At 46.7% G+C, this 22,260-nt stretch overlaps 1 protein-coding gene across 4 annotated transcripts in view; it reads left to right on the plus strand.

Moving 5' to 3' along the window:
* The window catches only part of LOC138521418 (myosin light chain kinase, smooth muscle-like), a 604,815-nt gene that overhangs the window by 513,876 nt on the left and 68,679 nt on the right, over window positions 1–22,260 (plus strand). For all 4 annotated transcript variants that reach the window (XM_069634224.1, XM_069634225.1, XM_069634226.1 and 1 more), the window contains one exon: window positions 8,049–8,084. In XM_069634224.1, coding sequence (XP_069490325.1) covers window positions 8,049–8,084 — 36 coding nt within the window. The remainder of the gene's footprint in view (window positions 1–8,048; window positions 8,085–22,260) is intronic.

The following is a 22,260-nucleotide window of genomic DNA, read 5'->3' on the forward strand; positions in this document are numbered from 1 at the left end:
ATGCATATAAACAAACAGAAAAGTGCAATAACTCAAACATATAAACTTCAACAAAACACTTCTTGTATCTAAGGGCTGGCTGCCTTCCCCTAGATTATTTCAGGCAAACTATTCTCAATGCTCTGTGTCAAAACTAGTCTCTTAACAGCGCTAAAAATGTCTTTTACCTAATACCCTCTTTAAGATGGCAAAACAAATGTTCCTTCCATGAGATTGATTTGGAAAAGAGTCTCTTTTAGTCTTTCAGAATGGCTAAACAAATGACCTTTTCCACTATGCTGGTTTGAATAAGGCAAATAAAAGTTCTTACTACATTTCAGGATGGTAAAACAAATGTGTTTTTAAGAACAGAGATGTATGTATGGCAAAAGGCAAGTCTTTTCAAAGTTTCTGGTTGACAAAATGTTCAAAGGAAGCAATAAGTTAATATGACCAAGCCTCTTTTCAACATACCAATTCAAAGTGAGTTTCCCGGTACACTCTCCTCCCAGGAAACTCATCAACTGAAATCTCTGAATATCCTGGTTTACTCTCCTGCCAGGAATATCCCCCTTTTGGCTCACTTACATCCCCTGGTGTACTCTCCTGCCAGCTATCCTTGTCCAAAAAGGTTTCACTACCTGATATCCTTATCAGGCCTCTCTGCTCATTCACTTTCTCTTTAAGTATCATACCACTGTGCTTCTTCATTAGCACACATTTGTTGACTTCAACTTGTGTGACTTTCCCCCAACTGATATCCAATATCTGAAGGTTTGTTCAAGCTTTGGTTTTGAACCTCTTTCAATCTCTCTTAACTCTTGGTAATGCTTGTTCCAGGTTTCTTTCAACTGACCTCTCATGTTAGGAGAATTGCACCATATTCACCTTTTTCATTTAGTTCTATTAGGTCGGTATGCTAAAGTGCCTTTATGCTTTCCAGCATGTGAACCCATCCCGGGGTCTCCTTTGGTATAAGGGTGACTCGCTAGTTCTTTATGCAGCAGTTGAGCAGTGCTTACGAGGGGCCAGCTTCACTATATTGGCAGAGGCCCGCTAGGTTTCAACGTCGGCTCTTCCAGCCTCTGCTGCCAAGACCAGCTCACCTTTGAAGAACCATGTCTCTGTGGTGCACCAGTTGCTTTCTCTTACCCAGAGCTTCTCTCCTCCGGTCTTGAACACTGCCAGCTGACTTTGGTGAACTTTTCCTCATACAGACTTCGTAGATCCCCTCTACTACTGGTCCCGCTTCCCGCTCCATGCACTCTGCAACCTGCCTTCTCTCTCCATCCACGCTGTCCTTCCATTACATTAGCTGTAGGTGACTTGGGCATTTAAAAGTCCCATGCAGCTAATTAGCTTTGTGACAACTACACTGCATATTGTTCTCAATGTCATATTTCCATCACATGAACTCTTTGCTCCTCTTCTCATCACAGTACTTGAGGATTTCTGGGACTTTGAGTCCAAGAAAGTTTCAATGGATTTTACATCCCCTGATTGAACAGTTGCAACATTACAATTACCATAAACATCTGATGTCTCATATGTTTTACTTTTACCATATCTACATGAAAACTGAATTGGTTTTTGTTTAAACTGAGTATTTCTCATAGTTTAGAATCAGATGTTTTTGAATAATGGCAGCAAGCCATCAAAAACTGTGGAATTAATGGATCTTCTTCACAATAAAGAGAAGCATATTGCGTTTCTCCTTGTGGAGTCACCACTCTCCCCTGCCAGCCATCTCCTCCCATGTGATCCACCCTCAGAATACCACCCCTAGGGTCAGGATCAGGTAGTGACTGCCTTCCCCTGAACACATGGGAGGAGACCTTGGACTCCACAGGATTCAACACAGGAGGTAATGCCTGGCTTGGGTACCTGTAATCTTTACTATTCATAGTCTCACTCTTCCTCGTCTCGGTACTTGTAAATTAGGCTGATATGGGGAATGCTTACATTTTATACACACTGGGCATAGCATTTTTACGAATTTGGCGTGCTCAATTAGTTTAAAATGGCATTAAGCAGAACGTTTTTTGTACTAGATGTTGTCTAAGAAAAAATTGATCATTTCACATGCTACAATAACTTTGCAAGTATTGAGTGTGCTGCGTGTTTCAGCAAGGAGCACACGCATAAAACATGAACATGCCAATCCTGAATGTGGTTCTGTATTTCGGCATGCAAGGCTATGAGCGTGCCGGGTCGGTGTATAGGCAAATTCATGGTACAGAAAAAATGAGTTGCCCCAGGTTACTGTTTATGTTCAGGGTAGTATGTTCAATGGATTCATATCTGTGTCATCACTGATGGGGAGTCAAGTTGGAAGTAAGTAGAGGATGCCCTTTCTTGGTCCTGGAGGGGGAGTTTTAGTGCAGGTATGAAAAAGTGAATAGAAGAAGTAGCAATTTTAACTTGGGGGTGTAGGAAGTTGTGGTTGTTTGGCAGTGGGAAGAAGTGGATGTGAGAGAAAGATGCAAGGTGGTCAGGGGCAGAGTGCACTAGAGCAGAGGGTGCAGGGAGGAGAATAGCGGGAAATCGTGTTAGGATGTGTGGCGAATAGAGGGCATTCGTCCCTTCTCCCCAAGGGGGAGCTTCCCCCTTTGAGGCTAGGGAGGTGAGCCTGCTCTGCAAAACCCGCCCTAGGGGTCTGGGCAAGTGGTACCTCACTGGGAGGCACTCCCCCTTAGGGGACATGGACTCCCGTTCTGCTGAGGAACTCCCTAAGCCATTCCTGATGATGGCATACATGGGACGATCTGATATGCAAAGCACACCCACATCCAGAACATTGGCTGAAGACGAGAATAAAGTATTAGGAAGAGAGGCTCTGTCGCTTTAAGAAAAACCCCAATGGACTGCGACGGGGAAGGTGAAGAGAAGACATGCCAAATGAAGGATGAGGGAGATTCATATGCCAGCAGGGGAAGCCAAGTCAGTATAAGCGTAACACCTGACGGAGGCTGGGCCGAACAGAGCGCAGAGCCTGCGAAGTTCAGATCGACTCTTACCGTGAGAGACAGATGCTGGAAGACCATTGTGTGCAAGCGGATAGAGGCCAAGAGAAGGAGAACCCAGGTACCGGTGGTGGCGAGACACTAGTGACTCCATGGTGGGTAGGCTACTCAATCAAATAAGACGACACTTCCCAGTTCAGATTTCAGCAACCTGTCAGGTAGCAGAAGGAATACCATACTGTCTAGCGGAACAAGGATGCCAGCGAGCGCGATCCGACAAAGAAGTGGAAGGAAAAGAATGGTCCTGAGCGACTGCAGGCCCCAGAGACATTCCCCCTCCAAGGATAGAGGTAATGGGGAGAACCGGAGGACACAGGGGACTCATTAATTGAAAGAAACTCATCCCAGTAAAATTGATGAAAGCCTAAATATAAGATGGAAGGCAACTCCATGAACTATAATAATCTGAGGAGAACCCAGAGTACAACAGGGAACAAGTACATTAAAACTTGGCTAACCCTGCCAGGGGAAGAGAGAAAATACCACAAATTAAAGGCCAGAGAAGCCTATGAGATAAAAGGTACACAGTAACTACCGCATTTGAGAAGGGGAGTATGTTAATTATCCCAAAAAGATACCCCTCCTAAGCGAGTATAATTTTAAAAAATACCGAAGGCCCAATAGCCTGGATCAAAGAACCAAACCAAGATCAAGGGCTGGTGGAGAAGGCAGTCTACAAAGATAGGGGAAAATCCAAAACCCTTGTGAGATTTGGAACAGGGGGTGACCAGATTTGGAACAGGGGGTGACCAGAGACTATCTGGAAAGTGGATATTAAGAGGGACTCAAAGAAGACCAGGTCACCGTCGGGGGGGTGGGGGGTGGTTTTCAATTTGTTGACATTAGATTGTTAGATTAGTGGTAGGGTCAGCTAGGGTTAGAGTTTTGGACAGCAGACTTTTGGACATTTCCTCATGACTGACGAGCACCTTAGTTATTCATACAGGCAGTGTATTTGAAATCACAACTGAAATTTGTATCGATTAGGTACAGTGAACATGTTAAAATAGAATGTCGAGCTTAGAGGTTACTTTGAGGTTCAAGACTAATTGACAATTGTGTCTTGAAGGGGCTGCAAGTATTCTTTCCCTTTGGCTTTCCTAGATCTATATTCTTGCATCATTTTGTTCCTTTTGAAGATAAATTTATATTATTAATTTTATTAAGGTTGCTACATTTTTCTGAGTGATTGGTCTTATCATTTAATTGATTTAATTGAGATATATATGCAGCTATGTAACTGCTTATTTGTACTGTTTCATGTTGCCTTAATACCAAATACAAGTATTGACTGACTCCTGAAGGTAGGGAACACCCCATATTGCTAGGGAAAGATGGGCCTTATCATGTAATAATCATGAATTGGAAATGTCATCCGTGTCCGCGTCCTTCTTCTGAACCACCACACATGGTAGATGCACACTTGCACATGGATTTAAGTAGCAGCAAGTAGAAATTTGGAAAACAGCCAATCTGAATGAAGGAGGTGTTTGGAGGTTTTAGAGGGGGCTGAGGCTGGCCTTAAAAGTCGAATACTTTCAAGTGGGGAGGAGGTTGGCACATAAGGAAAGGAAACAGAAGTTTTAGGATCATTATGGGGGTTCCGCTGGAGCTATAGCTGAGGGAGCAGGGTTTCATGCTATTAAACAAGATTAGCATGCCCACAGTTGAGGTAGAACTACTAAAGGGATGAGGTCACTATAAAAAAAGACCCCAATATTGTGTTTATAGGGTAGAAAATGCCAAGTCAGAACGAGATTGGTGAAGGGAGGAGAGGGGAGGGTGTCTGGGAGGAGGGTACTTTACTTTGGTCTTGCAGGAGTTAAGCGTAAAACCATGAAGTGCCATCCTGTGGCATTTCTTGGAGAGACAAGCAGAGAGTTGAAGAGTAAAAGTGGGACAGGAGAAGATTTGTGTGGCATGAGAACCCAAAGGCGATTGACCAAGAGGGAAGGTTTGCAGGGTGAATAGTAAATGGCCAATGACCAAACCTGGGCGACTCAAACATCAGAGGTTGGTTTAGAGGTGCCAATAGTTTCAAGCGATGGGTAAGGACTGAAGAGGGGCGGGGGGTATGAGGCCATACCACTAGTCTGGATCCCAAGATCAGTGATGACCAGAAGAGGTGTGATCCATCATTTGAAATGCAGCTGCCGCGTTCCCAAGGATTAGGATAGTGGATAGCTTCCGGTGGTGGGAGGTCAAGAAGCTAGAGATGCGGGTGTCGACATATTCTATGACATTACTGTAATGAAGTCAAATTATAGTGAATCCTGGGGACTGAGTCGAGGTATGAGGAGATCCTATGGAAGATGGTGTGGGTGAAGGGATTAAGGTCGCTCCTTGCCAGGAGCTAAGTGGTCGGGCAACGGTTTGTTTTGGAATTTTAGGACTGTTTATACCTTGAAGACTGGAAAGATTCTAGGGGAAAATTGAAGTTGTACAGGTTGTAGCAGGTGAGGGGTGTAAGCTCTTTGACTCATCTAGGGGTAAATTGGGCAGCCGGGGCACGAGAAGGGTTGGCAGTCCTAGAATTGGAGCCAATTCCCAGATCTAGAGCTGAGGAGGAGTGTAGCGGGGAGACAGAGATGGATGGTGGGGAGAGGCAATTGGGGGCAGAGAAGGGAGGAATAGGTGGGATTGGATGGTATATCAGTTTTTTTTTCCCCCCAATGTGAAAATGAGTGATGGTGGACAAAGTCCATAGCGGATAAGAAAGGAGAGGAATGGGGAGGTTGGGGAGCAGCCAGCATAGCTTGTAGTGTGGAGGAGGGTTTGCAAGGGTGGAGCTGAACTAAATACATTGGATTCTTATAATGCGCTGCTTAATGCTGAAATTAAGCCTATAAGCGTGGGATCAGGATTCAAGCCTGTGCTGCTTGCCTTTGTTTTTGCTTCCAACAAGCACGTTTCCCCTCAGCTATCCTCACAGCCTAAAGATTATGCATTATGTTTATGCATTGGGCTCAGTTAGGAGTTGAACGCCAGGGTGAAGGAGAGTGTGGCATTCATAAAACTGGAAAAAGAGAGGGGGGTGCCAGGAGTGTTCCGCTCTTTGCATCACTTGAACAGGTTGCATCCGATTACTATTTGAGTTGGGTCTTAGGGGTCATCCTGTTTCTTCTAGTGCAGTTGAATCCGACCATGTACTGTACAAATGAAGAAATAAAGGGGTGTCTGTTAATATGGGGAACTTGTGAACTACATTTAACTACCGTTATCTGTGGTAGTATAAGCTAATATTTTGGAAAAAGTCCCCGTGTAGGCAGTGTTCCAGATAGTATATTACACCCCATTTTTAAACTTTGGGAGTAAATGTGATTTCAAGATAGTGCAAATTAGTTTTCTCCTTTGCAAGAGATTAAAATGTATATGACATCCAGCAGTCGTGTGCACAAACTGTATTTGTATTTTGTATTATATTAGGTTTATATAGCGCTTTACACCAAACTGTACGGCAATCATTACCATGCGGCAGCTTTCTGCACTGTGACCGAATACATTTTTCATTATTTCTATAAGGTCTGGCCATTTGATCTCTCCTGTATATATTCAAATGTTGAAAACACAAAAACCTAGCTAATTACATAGTAAAGCAATGAAATGTATTGTGTGTTTCGCGGTTCGATAGACAAAATTGTCTTTTGATGTTTAATGAAAGTCCTCATGTCCTGGAGCTAGTACTACCTAATCGTATGGCAATGTTCTGATGCAACAGTGCAGCGAGGAAAGGACTCCATGCTAAATTCTATGCATAATCTCATGGTCAAATGTATTATTTATACAGCGCTTTTGGCAAAGCACTGTACATCGAACATATTTATCACATCACCAAACCGAAGATGGTACTCCTTTATCAACCTCAAAAGGATGAAAAGCTGAGTTGGTCTTGCCAGGATTTGAACCTGCAACCTACAGATTGCAGCAAAGAGCACTCAACCGGCTGAGCTATGTTATTGGTTCACTTCCTTCAGAGGTTGGTAAACTGAGTATCGACTGAGGTATAATAATAACGGTGCCTAAAATATTGGACGAACCATGTATAAAGCGCTACATAAAGTTAAATACCTATCTGGATTATCACAGGGACAGGTTTTGCTGAGTTTCTATTTCAGTTAGAGTGTAAATTAAAGTAGAAGTTTAAAAATGGTCTGACTCTCCATGATTATGCACACAGCACAGGAACTCTGAAAAATGAAACTGTGCAATACTGCTTTGCTTTCACTGGGGAAATTGCAACTTAGTTTTCAAGCTTATTAATTAAAATGCTAGGAAGATAAATATGCACAGTGCTTCTGTTTGCTCCATGAGATTCTACACACAACACAGCAAAAGCTGAACGGAAAGTAACAATTCCTTTTAGCAGGGTGTGTGGTTTCTTTTTTTAAAGGCTTCAGAGAAATAGATTCTGTTTCATAGGCTTTTCTCCATGGCTTGCAATGCCATCCATGTAGAAACAAAATCAAAAGAAGCGTTCTGGTTTCTGTCAAGTAACCTGACCTTTGCAATGCCCTCTGCTCTAAACTTGTGTGTAAATGTGTGCAGAAAAATAATAAAGCTGTCATATTTACAAGATTTCCATGCATCAAAAGGCCTAGTATGACCATTATCTGGAGGCCTGCATGTAGGATAGTGTTGATGATGCTGCGTGAGTTGTGCCCTGTGTAATGATTTTGGAAAGTTTGCCCCTAAGAGAAGTACACTCCCATACCCCCTTCGCACTCTTTCCTCCTCTAGCAGATGCATCTCTGGTGCCAGAATACAAAAGCATTTGTGTCCGGTCCAAATATTTTGGTGGTGTAAAGTTCCACCGTACTCTCATGCCGCGATGTTGGAATGCTTTGATTTTGCTCCGGTTAATGTTTTGGGAAAATATTATATAAAGTCTCTGAAAGATACCATCATCAAACAGATCCTGGGGAAATATTTGGGACAGGTGAACAAATGTTCTTGTATACGGGTTCCCTATTTGTTCCCCCCCCCCCTATATTCGCGTTTCATCTTTTAATACTGACCCTTTCAATGTATTTTTTTTTTTTGCTGCAGATTCAGTCACTCCAAAGAGGCGGGCGCTGAAAAGCGGTAGGTGTAACCCCTTCCTTGGCATGTTCTTGTTCCGTGTACTTGGTTTCCACATGGCCTCTTACTTGAGATTGCAGTATTTGAAGGTGTCCTTCCGTGGCTGGGCCCATGTGCCCGGATTGGGGGAAAGGGCCACGTGAATTGTACTTGCGGCTGGTGCAGGTTGGTCGCATCTGGAAGGACCAGATGCATTGCTCCTTGTGAATCGAAATTAGTTGCTGTCCAGATGTCTTGCATCCGCTTTGATTTGTTACAGTTATTATATAGCAGTTAGACAGCTTTTTGGCAGTATTGTGGTGTTTTGGTACGGGGCTGCAGTTCAGACGAGGAATGGTGGGAAAGTCAAGGAAGATTCTTTTTAGGGAACTGCTTATTTGAGAACAATAAGTAAGATGTGTATAGAAGACCTGCCCCTAAACAGTTTGTAATCTTATATCTTAGAGCAAAGGGTTTGTTCTGAGATGCCAATGGTGGCTGATTAGATACCCTACCTTCCCTGACGTAGTCGGTATAATGCATTTCAAGCAGCAACGTACCTTTGATCCGTCCCATATCCCATATCCAATTGTGTCATTAGTACCCGGTGCGCCAAACAGGAAAAGAAATCTACGCTCCGATTGAAGCGATTGCGAGCCTTACCTCACCTAAAAACCCATCACATTGCGGCACGTCCAATTCCTTTCTCCCATCAGGCTGCCATGGAAAGGGAGAAGGGACTACACTGCCATTTGTTTTGCTTTTCTTTTCTCGAGTCGAGAAATGGTTGCAGCGCCGTTTTTCGAGTTGCGACAAATTGCAAGTAGCACCCCGTTACGACGTGCCGATGTACTAACGGCAATATGACCCGAGGAGGGGGTCCATTGCCGTCAGACAATGCCCCCGGGGCTCAGTTAAAGTGCTTGCTTCACTAGGGCTTCTAAGTAGTGACTCAGGGGCATTACCCGACCGGTAATGCCCCCCCCCCTCGGGTCATATTGTCTAAATAATAGCAGAATAGAACCCAGGCGAAGCGGCTACAATGACATCACAAATACGTTTTGCTTTGAACAATAGCCGCAACACTTAACTTACAAAATCATTCAGATGGCTTTCAACACACTCCGAAAACCACACAGGAGGGCCTACATTTGTAACGTAGTTGGGAAGATTGCAGTGCATTCATTTGAATGCTGTACACCTACCGCCTTTTTGTACACCTAATGCAGCATGCATTCTGTCATTGCCCTGCTGTACACCTTAATGCAGCATACAGTCTTTAAAAAAACACCCTTTAAAAAAAAAACAAGAAAAAAAAAAAGTGGTGACAAAATCTACAGCTTTGGCTTTTGTGTAGGTATAGAATTGGCACTGCCATTATGGTACTGCTTGGACATACGATGGCAACGATGTGTGTACTCGGACATATGAGTGCAGTGCTTGGCAAATGCCTATTTTTTTTTAAACTTTATTTTGTGAGATTTTCATAACCTCAAATTACAGGTGTGCCATTCTGGCGTACCAACATAACAACAAGTAAAGGTAGGAAAGGGATTAGATCAGCTGAAGAGGGGGTGGGGAGAGGAGGAACGAGAGCAGAGAGGAACTTAACATTACCCATATACAGGTTCGACCACAATTCCCCACCCCCCGCACCAGTGTCCACAACTCTAGGTCTTAAAATGTTCCTTATTTAATGCCGATTGGCACCGAGTACAAAAAGTGTATAATGGCTCTTCTCCCGCCTCAGTGGCTTATATCGAGGTCAGGTTTCTTCTGGGTCAGACGGGGCTGTACAGTTTAGCAGATATGCGATGTATGGCCCCAAGATGTCAGGAGGACGTGCATGTAGTGGGAGTGTTCTGACAAAGTCGCTCTCTATATCTTGACAGTACGTTATGTCTCTTTTTCACTCTTCGAACCTGGGCAAGGGCCCACGTCCCCAGGCCATGGCGACATGCCTCCGGGCCAGTGTCAGAAGGAGGGCTGCCAGCCTGCGAGATGTCGGTTGCAGGTATTTGGTGAGGCCGAGCAGGGGTGCCAATGGTTGCGGGGCTATCTGTTCGCCAATTATGTCAGCAATCGTTTGTAACGTCGAAACCCAGAAGCGTCGAACACCCGGGCAATCCCAGGCTAAGTGGAAGAAATCGGCGTGCCTCGCTGATCAGCGTTCGCATTGAGCTGATGCCTCCAGGTGATGTTGGTGCTTTTTTACAGGGGTCTAATACGTTTGGTGCACAAAGTTAAAATGTATTAGTTTGAAGCATGTGTTCATTGCGACCTTTTGAGTTTGACGCAGTATATATGACCAGTCCTCGTCGCTTATCGACTCCTGAAGGGCGGATTCCCATTTTTGTCTTGTTTTAGCATTGGGTGACATAGTGTCTGCTACCAGGGATTTGTAGAGCAGTGAGACCAACCTCCCCTCTCCCTCCGCTCGAATAGTGTTATGTAACAAATCCCATGTGGGTGGTTGTTGGGGGAACGAGGGGAACAGTTTTTGTAGGGTATGGCGTAATCTAAAATATATGAAGGTGTCTAGGGAAGTGTTGCCTCCTCTATCTTTGGCCATTTGCGGGGTGAGAAAGGTGCCCTCTGGGAAGATATCGCAAAAGGAATGGACGTTGATTTTGTCGGCCCACGTTAAAAATACTTTTTCATTCGTGAGTGGGATGCCCGGAATGAACCTGATCGGCAGCAGGGGAGAATATCTTATGCTCACTCCGTACCTGACAGCCATCTTTTTCCAGATCGTGTATGTAGCCAGGACCGTGTTTAATGTGTTATATGGAACTGGGATTTGGCTGATCACAACGGCGCTGAGCAAGTCTGGTGAAGCCAACGCGCGTTCTACCTGTACGTGCGGGCGGATGAAGTGGGTCACGTACCAGTAGCTCAGAAAATGCGCCTGCGCTGCCCAGTAGTATTTTTCTATGTCCGGGAGCGCTAGACCACCCTGCGATGTTGGTAGCACTAGGGTGTTGTATGCCACCCGTGCGGGTTTCCCTGCCCACAGAAGTTCTAGCACCGTGGACTTCACTTTCAGTAGGAAGGATTTGGGGAGGAGCAGCGGGATATTCGCGAACAGGTATAATAGCTTGGGCAGGATAACCATTTTTGTCAGCGAGACCCTGCCCCAGAGCGTCAACGGCAGGGTTTTCCATCTATGTACCCGGTCCTGAACGGAATTGAGCGTGGATAAATAATTATCTTTATAAATCTCGTGGTGATTCCGAGACATGTATATACCCAAGTAACGTACCCTCTTATTTTCCCATTTAAAGCCATAGTCGTCTATGAATTCCGCTGTGTTGGGGGTCAGAGGGAGCATCACCGACTTGGAGTGGTTCATTTTCAGCCCGGACATATGTCCAAATCGTATGACTTCCCACATTACCGGGTTCAGGTTCTCCCTGGGGTCACTAATAAATAATGCGACGTCGTCGGCGTAAAGGGAGACAATTAATTTGTGGGGGCCTAGTTTAAGGCCTCTGTGTATTTGGAATTCGCGCAATCTCGATGCCAGGGGTTCCATAATGAGTGCAAAAATCAGGGCGGAGAGTGGGCACCCCTGTCTCGTACGACGCTCCAGTGTTAAGCGAGGGGACCTAGAGTTACCCATTATAACATATGACCGGGGGTCATTATACAGTAGGGACACCAGCTTGATGAAAAAGTTGCCAAAGCCCATCTACCTCAGCGTTGCCAGCATAAATGGCCATTCCACCGTGTCTAAAAACACTGCAATCGCCTGCTGAGTTGGATCTAAGGCCTCAATGACACCAAACAAGCGTCTGATACCGTAAGTGGTGCTGCGGCCTGGGATGAATCCGGCTTGGTCTCCTATTACTAGGGCCGGCATGAGGGGGAGGAGTCTAGAGGCTAAAATTTTGGCGAACATCTTATTGTCGAGATTAATTCGTGAAATTGGCCTGTATGATGCATATTCATCGGTGGGCTTGCCTTCTTTGTGTAACACTATTATGTTTGCCTCCCGGAGTGTGGGGGGGAGGCAACCTCTCTTGATCGATTCCTCATATACACTCAGCAGAATGGGGGCGAGGGTCACTGCATGCGCCTTGTAAAACTCCCCTGTGAGTCCGTCGGGGCCTGGTGCTTTAGAATTCGGGAGGGATTTTATTGCTTCTACAATTTCCTCTACGGTTATCGGGGCATTCAATGGTTCTCACAGGACTGGGTCCACCCAGTACAATTCGGTGTCGTCCAGGTACTCCTGCAAGGAACTGGGGTCTGATCCGCCTCTGGAACTGTACAGGTTTTGATAGAAGTCCCGGAATGTTGTGGCAATGTCCTTTTCAGAATAAACCAACTGACCGTGTATGTTTTTGATGCGTTCCACCCGGGTCGGGGTTTTGTCTATCGATAAGAGGCGGGCAAGCAGTGCTCCCGGTTTCTGGTCCTCTCCATATTGTCGGACTAGGTGTTTGCGACTCAAGAATTTTAGTTCTCTTTCGGCTGTCTCTCTGAATTTTTGGAGTTCCTTCTTCAGCTCTGCCTGTATTCGGGGGTTCGGTGTAGGGGTGGCCTGAGTTCCAGCTCCTTGAGTCGACGCTCATTGTCCGACAGTTCTCTACGAATCGACTTCAGTATACCATTCTCTTTGGCGAGACAGATTCCCCGGACAAAGCATTTCAGCGCCTCCCAGAAGGTGCCGGTCGAGTCCACGGTGACCTGGTTTGTCTCTACAAAGGACACAATTTCTTGTCTGAGTTCCTCCGCAAAAACAGCGTCTGACAACGACCCTGCTTGAACCTCCAGTGTAGGCCTGGGACTGTTGCCCCCACAAAGGAGACATCCAGTGTTACCATTGAGTGATCCGAGTGTGTACGTGGCCAGATCTGGCTCGCTCCCCATGAGAATGGACAGTGAGAGGACGCCATAATATAGTCTATTCGGGAGCTGGTGTTATGGACTGGTGAGTGGAATGTGTAGTCCCTTGCATCTCGATTATGGAGTCGCCAAGTGTCGATCAAGCCGAACAATCGGCATATCTCACGGACTTGGGTGCTTGCCTTAGACAGGTTTCTGGTTGTATTATGGGATTTGTCAAGCGCTGGGTCCATAGGTGTGTTGAGATCTGCCCCCCAGATGATGGTTTCGGCGTTAATCTTTCCGAGCTGAGACATCACCCAGTTGAAGTTGTCGTGGCCATCCGTATTTGGAGCGTATGAATTTACGATCACTATTTCTCTCCCGGCAACTATTCCCCTTACTAACAAGGCTCTGCCTTCGGAATCTTTCTGGGTCTCAATGAAACTGAAGTTTGACCTCTTGTCGATTAAGATGGCGACCCCTCTGGCAAAGGATGAGTACGATGAGAAGTACCTGTGGCAGCCCCAGGCTTTGGCCCATTGAGATTCTGTTGCAGGCAGGAGATGTGTTTCCTGGAGTATGGCGATGTTAACATTATGTCTGCGCAAATATTGGAAGATTCTTCTGTTCTTCGCCGGTTGGTTGCCACCTCGTATGTTCCAGGTGCCTATTCTAAGCATTGGTGTTGTCATTTGGGGGGCCAGGCGAATTTCTTTCTCGATGGGATGTAGAGGTGCGACTGACGGCTGGGGCCACTGAAGCAAGACAAGGGTTTGAGATTCAGGCCCTCGGGGCCGCACCGTACTGACACTGTGGAGTTAGAGCGGGGCGAGCAGGGTGCACGTGTCGAACCAAAGACCCTCCCTTGTGTGGGCAACCCCCAACTGGCCCACATAGTTCCCTCCCTTGAAAACTTTACTGCAAACATTGCTGTGCTAGGGGCGTTAGTAGCCTGCCAAGAGTATGCCGGGCTTCCATTAGCGACACAAGTTCGTTCCTGCGGTCGTCATCTTGTCTGGAAGGTGAAGGCACGTTGGTGCCAGCCTCCCATGTTCAAGGTGCTTTATTACGGGGGGTTACGTCTTGCCCGGTCTTCGCGCCTGGGCCTCGGGTTGTTTCCACTGGGTCTACATCCGGCCCGGTCTAGAAAGTCACTGGCCTCTTCTGGGGAATTAAAGAATTGTGTTTTCCCTTCGTGCTGAATGCGAAGTTTCGCTGGGTATAACATGGAGTAGACGATTTGATTATCCTGCAGGCGGCGTTTGACAGATACGTAGGATCTCCTCTGTAACTGCACTGCTTGGGAGAAGTCGGGGAAGAATTGAATCAGGTCGCCATCGTATTGTAGTTCTCCCTTAATTCTGGCTGCATGTAGTATTGCATCCCGGTCTTTATAATTTAGCAGCCTTGCAATTATTGGTCTTGGGTGTGTGCCTGGTATTGGTCTAGTATTCGGGATTCTGTGTGCTCTTTCTACAACAAACAGCTGGGATAGTAACTCTTTTCCAAAGAGCGTGACGCACATTTGTTCCACGAAGTCTTCCATTTTGCCTGGGAGTTGTTGTTCTCTCACTCCTATAATTCTGATGTTGTTTCTACGGGAGCGACCCTCCAAGTCTTCATTTTTGGCAATCAGTCTTCATCTGTGTTTCAAGTAGGGAGACTCGGGAGGTCAGTGCCGCCGACCCGTCATCTAGGTCGGACACTCGCTGCTCTACGTTGTCGAGCCTGTCCTCATGTTTATAGAGTCTGTGTTGTAGCTGGTCCACTTTAGTTGACAAGGTGTCTAGCTTGCACCCTAGGCCGCTGATACCGGCCTTCAGATCCATCAGGATCTCTCTGATGTCTTGATGGGGTGTCTGTGCTTCCGATAATGCTGCCTCTTGTGCAGGGGATTCGGGTCTACTGCTGGTTGTGGGTTTATGCTGTGAGTTAGGTTTGAAGTGTATTTTCTTTTGGGTTTTGTCCATTTTCCCCATGATGGCTTGTGTAGATGTTTGTGGTTGGCGTTTTGCTTAAGTAAGTCAAGGATTGGTGCTTCGGGTTTGTGGAGATCGAACGCCACCGGGTGGATAGAGTGTGGCCGTAGACTCAGAGGATTTGGAACTGGCAATCCCAATGAAAGCTGCGTCCGCGGTCAGGTCCCTCTTCTTCGCTTCAGCTGCACCAGCGGGTAGCGTCCCCCGGATCGACCGCCAGCGCGTCGTGAATGTTGGATTCTTGAGCTGGTGACGCCGCGGGGCCGCGGCCTGCAAGGGGTGCCCGCGTCTTGTGGTAGTTGGAGGCCCACGAGCCAGAGGGTCCGCTCCCACGTCGCAGCGTCTCAGCTTCCGGGCTGTGCTCGGGTGGGGGCTTGATCGGGGCGGGAGAGGTGGTGTCGCCCTGCCCTGCAGCACCGCTGCCTCGCTCGCACCCAGCGTCGTCCTCCTACCTGGGTCTACGCAGGCCGTTGGCGTCATAAGCCTTCACGCCGTAGGTCTTCCACCGGGCCGCTACGGGGACAGAGACCGCTCGGTCTCTATGGCGCCGTCTCGCCTACGTCTACCCGCCCTCTTGAGCGGCTCAGTGCTCGGCTCCATCGGACGCCGCCTCGTTTCGCAGCGTGGGCGCCTGCGGGTTCTCCTCTCTGGACGACAGACGGCTGGTAGGCCGCAAGACCAAGGAGGCGTAACACGGGATCAGGGTGCATGCCGGACTCGGGGGGGGGGGGGGGGGTTAGTCCAAAATGATCTGTGGGATATTGTGAGTGCACCCAGCGGCAAACTGGACTAATTCGGCGACCGCAGGAGCAACGATGAATCAGGATTCATTAGAGCCCTACGGAGCTCTCTTAGGAAGCGGCCATCTTGGGTGCAGTCTAGTGCCCTCTCTTGGCAAATACCTATAGAAAAGCCAAAACTGTTGGCAATGCCAATGTGTTTTGTTTTTAAAAAAAATGTTTTTTAATGAATTCAGGAACAGATAAGGATGTGGACAATGGAGCACCCAAAAGGTATTGCAATGTAGCCATCAATCTGGCTACCTGTACACTGTTTTCCCCACAGACTCAGATTAGCCCGTTATTTGCTATTAGCCAGTTGAATTAACTGTGCCGCCTCTTCCATGCACAAGATGCAGTCAAGGGTACAACCTGCAGGTGCAAACGGCCCTGAAGTCGATACATTACTGCACTGTAAGCACCTGCTATTCATGTGGACCACTGAATTCTAAGTCCCAGGATGGGAAACGGCTGGTCCCTGAACAGCAAGAACTGGCTCAAGGAAGTTAGTTTTCATTTTATGGTCACTTGCCAAGTATTCATTCTACAAAATGAGGTTGGCACTGTGGCGAAATAAATGTGAGTTACGTATTTGGAACTCAGCAAAATAAGAAAAGGAGAGCCTGTATTTCATGCTCGCTTTTGGAGTAATGCTTCAGCCAGTCCACACTGAGCCAGGAACTGCAGGCACCAATAAGGACGCGTGGATGATGCGCGCTTCCCAAGCAGTGCACGCGCATGGTTTCATGTTGCACCTGCCGTCCTTCACTGAATAGATACAGAATTATCTGTAGAATGATAAATTCTACAGGTACATAACAAAATACTACAGAATCGGATGAGAGATATTGACCTTGACTTCATGAGGATGGTGCATGGTGCCAACAGCCAGCTTTGACGCTGCAGAAGAGGAAACGGGGTCAGTGGTTACATTTTCAATAAACCGCGAAATATCTGACATTGGTCAACACGCCAGATTCTCCCATTGCATTCATGTCTCGCCAGCACCTGCTTTGCACAAGCATGCCCCTAATGGCGAAACCTGCAGGAAATGCACACATCAAGAATTGCAGGTTACCAACTAGAAACATGTTTGAGCAGCAGAAGACCTAAAACCAACCACAGAAACCAGATGATTTGAGAGAGACACACCCCACCTTTTCTACTGTAGTCGACAAACGCTTGAATGCGCTACCAAGTAAAATCTGCACCCTACAAGATCGCCGGAAATTCAAATTTGACCTATGTTGGGATGGAGATTTGTATTAAACTTTGTTATCCTTGCAACGCTATCTCCTGGCCTAGTTCCTTAGCAGGTTGTCTTTATTCTGGGGTGTGCGTAAAAAGAGACTTGTCTTCACCTATAATCATCAAACTGTGAAACTGACACTCCTTTCATGTGCAGATACAACCTAAAGGAACACCATATCGGCTCGAGTCCATCCTCCTTGAAACGCACCCATGAACCTATAATGACTAGAAGTCATCACATCAAGGCACCAGCAAAACCATAGAGCTTTCCCCATCTTTCAAAATATCGAAATCTCAACACAGGACATCATCGGGAGGTGCAGGTAGAGGTTAGTGTGCTGCATGGTGATGTCACTGGCTCCTTACCACACAGGTGCCTCACGGTCATTTAAATTGGCAGAGCTGCTCATGCAGAGAGTTAACAGAATGGCAGTTTGCATTAAGCAAACATGGAGTCTGCTTTCAGGGTTTTTCTGAATGAGGGTCAGGATTTTCCTATGAAAAAGCCTAGCTGTGTTCCATCTATACTTTCGGTTTCAACTCCAAGCCATGTCATTACCCCAGCAACAGCCTGGTAGATTAGCAGTGTGACGGCTGATGCAATTTTTTAAAAATGTTTTATTTTTTTAATTGGCGGTGCTTAAATATCTGTCATAAATATGCAACAGCGACCTAGCATAGCGAGGGAGCACGTAGCTACCAGGGTGTGTTGGGATAGGGTGGTGAGGGGGAGTCCCCCCTCTCGCCCTGACAATTCACTTTTTGGTTTTAAATGGTGAAAAATTGGTTTAAAAGCCAGACAGACCGTTTGCAATCTATTTTACAGGGTAACTCATGAAAAAATCCAACAGTGCACATGAGCATTTTCATGCAGACTTCTACAAAATATATGCCAATAAACCTTTTGATGCTGGCTCTGCACACCTATTTTCATGCTGGCCCGCCAATATATGCCAGTAATCCCATATAAAAAGATACTATTGTTTGCTTTGCGTAAGATACTATAAGAAAACCTGTCCAAACTGGCTCTGCGAATATATGCCAGTATTGCCACTTTAACGATTCCAGGGAATACACTCCTTTCCAAAATGGAGCCACCCCTTTTGGGGACTAGGGAGGTGAGCCCGTTATGCAAATTTCTCCCCACGGGACAGGGAAAGCAGGATCCCACTCGGGGTAAACCACCGATGGTGAAATGGGAATCGCCAAATAAAGGGTTCACTACACCTCACTTTTCCCTAAAATCCCAAGCATTTACTGGTTGCATAGGGATGGAACAAATCAATGTAATACCCCTTTAAGACTGGATGGCTTTGTTTCTGAGCACTTTGGCTCAAAGCATAATTATAAGGAAGCCTGGACTAAGATAAGGAGAGGCTGCCGGTGAGTGAGAAACACGGCTGCCGGCTTATGCAACTGCGTAGCAGAGTAGTCCCTCGCAGGGAGAGCCAGGAAGAGGACTCATGCCAACAGCATGGTGGGTGTGCAGACGGAGCCCATGGAATGCTACGGCGAGCTGGGAGGTGAGTAACCAGGAAACGCTGGTCCTGCAGAGAAGCGCACAGCAAAGCGCAGTGGCCCACCAAAGCCATGCCCAGACGCAGCACCAACCAGTGAGAAGAGCACAGCCGCATAGACTAAAATCAGGTTGGCATCGCTGTACCACATCAGGCAGAGACGGGGGCCCCAGAGGAGTGCTGACATGTAGGAGAGGTATGTGAATCGATACCCAGTGTGGTTGGAGGGCGGTGAGGCCAACAACGGTGCCCCGGTCTGGCTATAGAGTCTAACATAGTATAAGGGGCAAATCACTTGATACTAGAGAAGCTGTGAGAGCCAGAAGCCTATGAGGGGCTGAGAATACACCAGGGGGTGAAGCGGTTGCCGCACAAAGGGCTGTAAGAGCCTTAAACCCAAGAGGGGCTGAGCAACCCACCACCCCAGAAAGGGGTGAAAAACGGACACAGGAAGTTTTGCAAAAGACACAAGACCACAAGGACTGTGACATTACATACCTCGCAGCAGGGTGCAGCTAGTAGTGTAAATACTGGAGGGGTGTTATCTGTACTCCAACCCTCTATATGGCAGAGTAGAAGCACAGAGCACCCCATCCAAGGTTCTCTATGTGGTAGCAATGGACGAGCAACCAAGGCTTAAGCTCTCAGGGGGTGATGTAGGCTGATTCTTAAGTACAGTGTAGTCCCTAAGCCCCCACATAGGAATGTCCACACACTGTTATGTGATGACACAGTTCTTTATATATATAAGGTTCAATATATATACACCATAAATAACACACTTGGTGCTTTGGAAAATCTAACATGGTAAATGGTGGTCAGTCAAAATCTCGAAAACAAAATCTCGAATGACAAAAAGCCCGAAACAAAAATCTCGAAAAAAAAAATATCTAATTTTTTATTTATTTATTTATATATGTTTTTGGGGTCAGGTAAGTAAAAAAAAGGGGTAAAATAAAAAAAAATGAAAAAAGGGGGGTTGGGGGGGAACCCCCCATTTTGGAAAAAAACACATTGAAAAAAAATTCGAGATTTTTTTTTTCGAGATTTTGTTTTCGGGATTTTGACTATAAACCATGGTAAATATGTACAATGTCTATGTGGTACCACGGTTCACTCTTGACTCATTTAAAATGCACCAACTGCTGACAGTTTCTAATGGCATACAAGTCAAACCGTAATGTGAATCAACATCGGGACATAGGAAAGAAGACAAGTTAGTTTAAACAATGGCAGAATACTTTGTCCTTCTACCGTGACACAGTTCCGTGTGAGGATCCCCCCACCTGGGCAACCTGTAAATAAAGTCTATCAACAAGCCCAGTCCATATATGTTTAAAATAGTCTTATTTGCTGATAAAATGTTCTACTACTCCAATGTACCTGGTTTAGCAGAGTTTCTTTGACGGTTTGTCGACTGATCCCTCGTGGGTGAACTCCCTTTAAAGCAGGAGCCACAGGGCATCGAGATTCCTTGAAGAAAAGTTGAACACTGTCATCAGAGAGCAGCTTCGACCTTTGCAGTGCTCGTCGATGATCAGTCATGAACGTCCTGTGAAGATGAGGCGTGCATTGCACCTCCATGCCAAGAGTTTGTTGCAGCAAAGATGACTTGATGAAGAATGTAGGCCCGGCTGCGGGCATCGGGTATCGGGGATGGTGTCGACGATTCGGACTTGACCACGGCTGGCTTTTGGATCTTCGTTGGCATCTTTGTGGACTTCCGGTGGCAGGAAGCCCACTGGCGGATTCTCCTTCGTTCATCAGCGACTTTGACTTTCTGCGGCGGGACAAAGTGGTCGACTGTGATGGCAAGGGAGTCCTTTGTTTCAAATATCTTAGGCAAAGGTGGCACGGCATGACTCCGGTCATCGAGCAGCATGGCGTCAAGCTGTCCCTGCTTCTGTGCTTCCAGCGGTTACAGCAAACCTCTGAACCCTGGTCAACGGTGGACTTCGATGTCCGGGTGCTTCACTTCAGGATTCCTCAGCGGTCTGTCTCTGGTCGACAGTCTTTCAGGGCTGGCTTCCAGGGTGCCTTGGTGAAGATTAGCTTTTGCATAATGTTCCCTCGTAGCTCGGGAAGTCTCTTAGCCAGGTCCTCCCTCGGACCAGTCCTTGACAAACACGATTGCTTTCAGATTTGTTCAAAGAAAAGCAGCAGCAATTCTTCCTCTTCCAGCTGGGCTTCAAGGACAAGAATCAAGTTTCGACTTCAGCTTCTGAACAATTCTGGTGCGAGGTCCCCAGATTTACTGTTCTGTCTCCAATTCACACTGCTGAGCCAAGCTCAGGCAGTCAATCATTCAGAAGGGCATTATTGCAGACAGGCAGCCAATCAGGCTCACAGTGCTTTCAGGCCATTCTTTTCCATCCAGACACCCATAACAAGGAATGTGGATTGGGGCAAGCACCCAGCCTTTCAGCACACCATACGGCATTCATGCTAGTTTTGGGTAGGGCTGTCTCATTCTTTGTGTCACACACGCAGATACCAGACACCCATAACAAGAAGTGCATATTGCTCACACACTCCATTCACCCAAGTCCCACACCAAGGGTGTACCCACAACATACAGTCACTGGGAAGGCTCCAGCCAGTCTGGCCTGGACTTCCCCACAATAAAATATGATTCTTCCACCCTACAGCCAGTCTGGGGAAGGGACAGAGTCAGGGCTTCCCAGGACTTTGGCAAAACAAGGTAACAGGTAATAAAAACCAAGAGGCCACAGGGGCCATCTTGTCTCCTATCAGGAATCCACTGATGCCTATGGCAGGGCCTGGGTATCCCAAAATAGAGGATACTCGGAGCATCTGTCAAATTCAGCATGGAGCTGCCAGCAGCCCAGACCCCGCTCTGCGGGCCACACACAGGTGGCCAAAAAAATACACTAGGTGCACAGGGTTGTACCCCCACCCATGGGTGCCATAAGGGTATCCAAAGGGTCTGTTCACTACAATCAAAAAGAGGAAGAGCTTCACTGCCAGGAGTCCCACATGGACTCTTGTGAAGAAAACAATGCAGAACACATAAGGGAGTCAAGGACAAGGACCTGGACGCTCTGTCCCTCCAATGCATTTCCAGCATCACCGATAGGAATATCAGGAAGGCTGGGAAAGCCACAGGCCCGGCCCAGTCTGGATTGCAAACACCCTACAAAGGGTTGCAGAACAGGTAAATATGTTTTTTGAATTTGCAGAATGGTACCGAGCCTTAACAGACTTTGGGGGAATACTGATTGGGGCCAGAAAACCAGCCAACCCTAACGCATTTCAAAGGGGAAACCACCCATGTTATCCTTGCAATGTATATTTGGTTTCTTTGTATATTGCTATGATGGATGTCCGAGAACAGATTTCTTTGTATGACGTTATAATGAGCACCCATTTGTTTGTTAGAAAAGGGACACTCCACAGAGATAGGGGTTTAGAGGGGGCCTTGTTTAATTTTGAATAAAGAAACAGTTGAACAACTTGTCACTTGGTCAATGTCCTATCTCTGACCTACCGCACCACATAATAACCTAGTCGTGTTGACTTTGCCATTATAAATAGCATGCCACAATCGGAAAACATATCCATTAGCTGCACCAGTGTAGGCCAGCCTAGATGCACAATAGCACTTAAGTTTGCTTTATCATGGGTGCCCAATAATAAATGCCATGCCAGAAAATGCTAGACTGGCTGCATAAAAATGCCAATCTACCCACATAATGCAACTGAAAATGCCTGCTTTATCATGGATGTCCAGTAAAAAATATCCCCCCAGCCTCCTAACTCACCCGCAAATCAGTGCCCCGGGGGGCACAAACCAAAAGCACATGCACATTAATTCGCTCAC

This window comes from Ambystoma mexicanum, chromosome 13 (genome assembly GCF_040938575.1).
Source record: "Ambystoma mexicanum isolate Mex_15411 chromosome 13, UKY_AmexF1_1, whole genome shotgun sequence".
NCBI lineage: Eukaryota > Metazoa > Chordata > Amphibia > Caudata > Ambystomatidae > Ambystoma > Ambystoma mexicanum.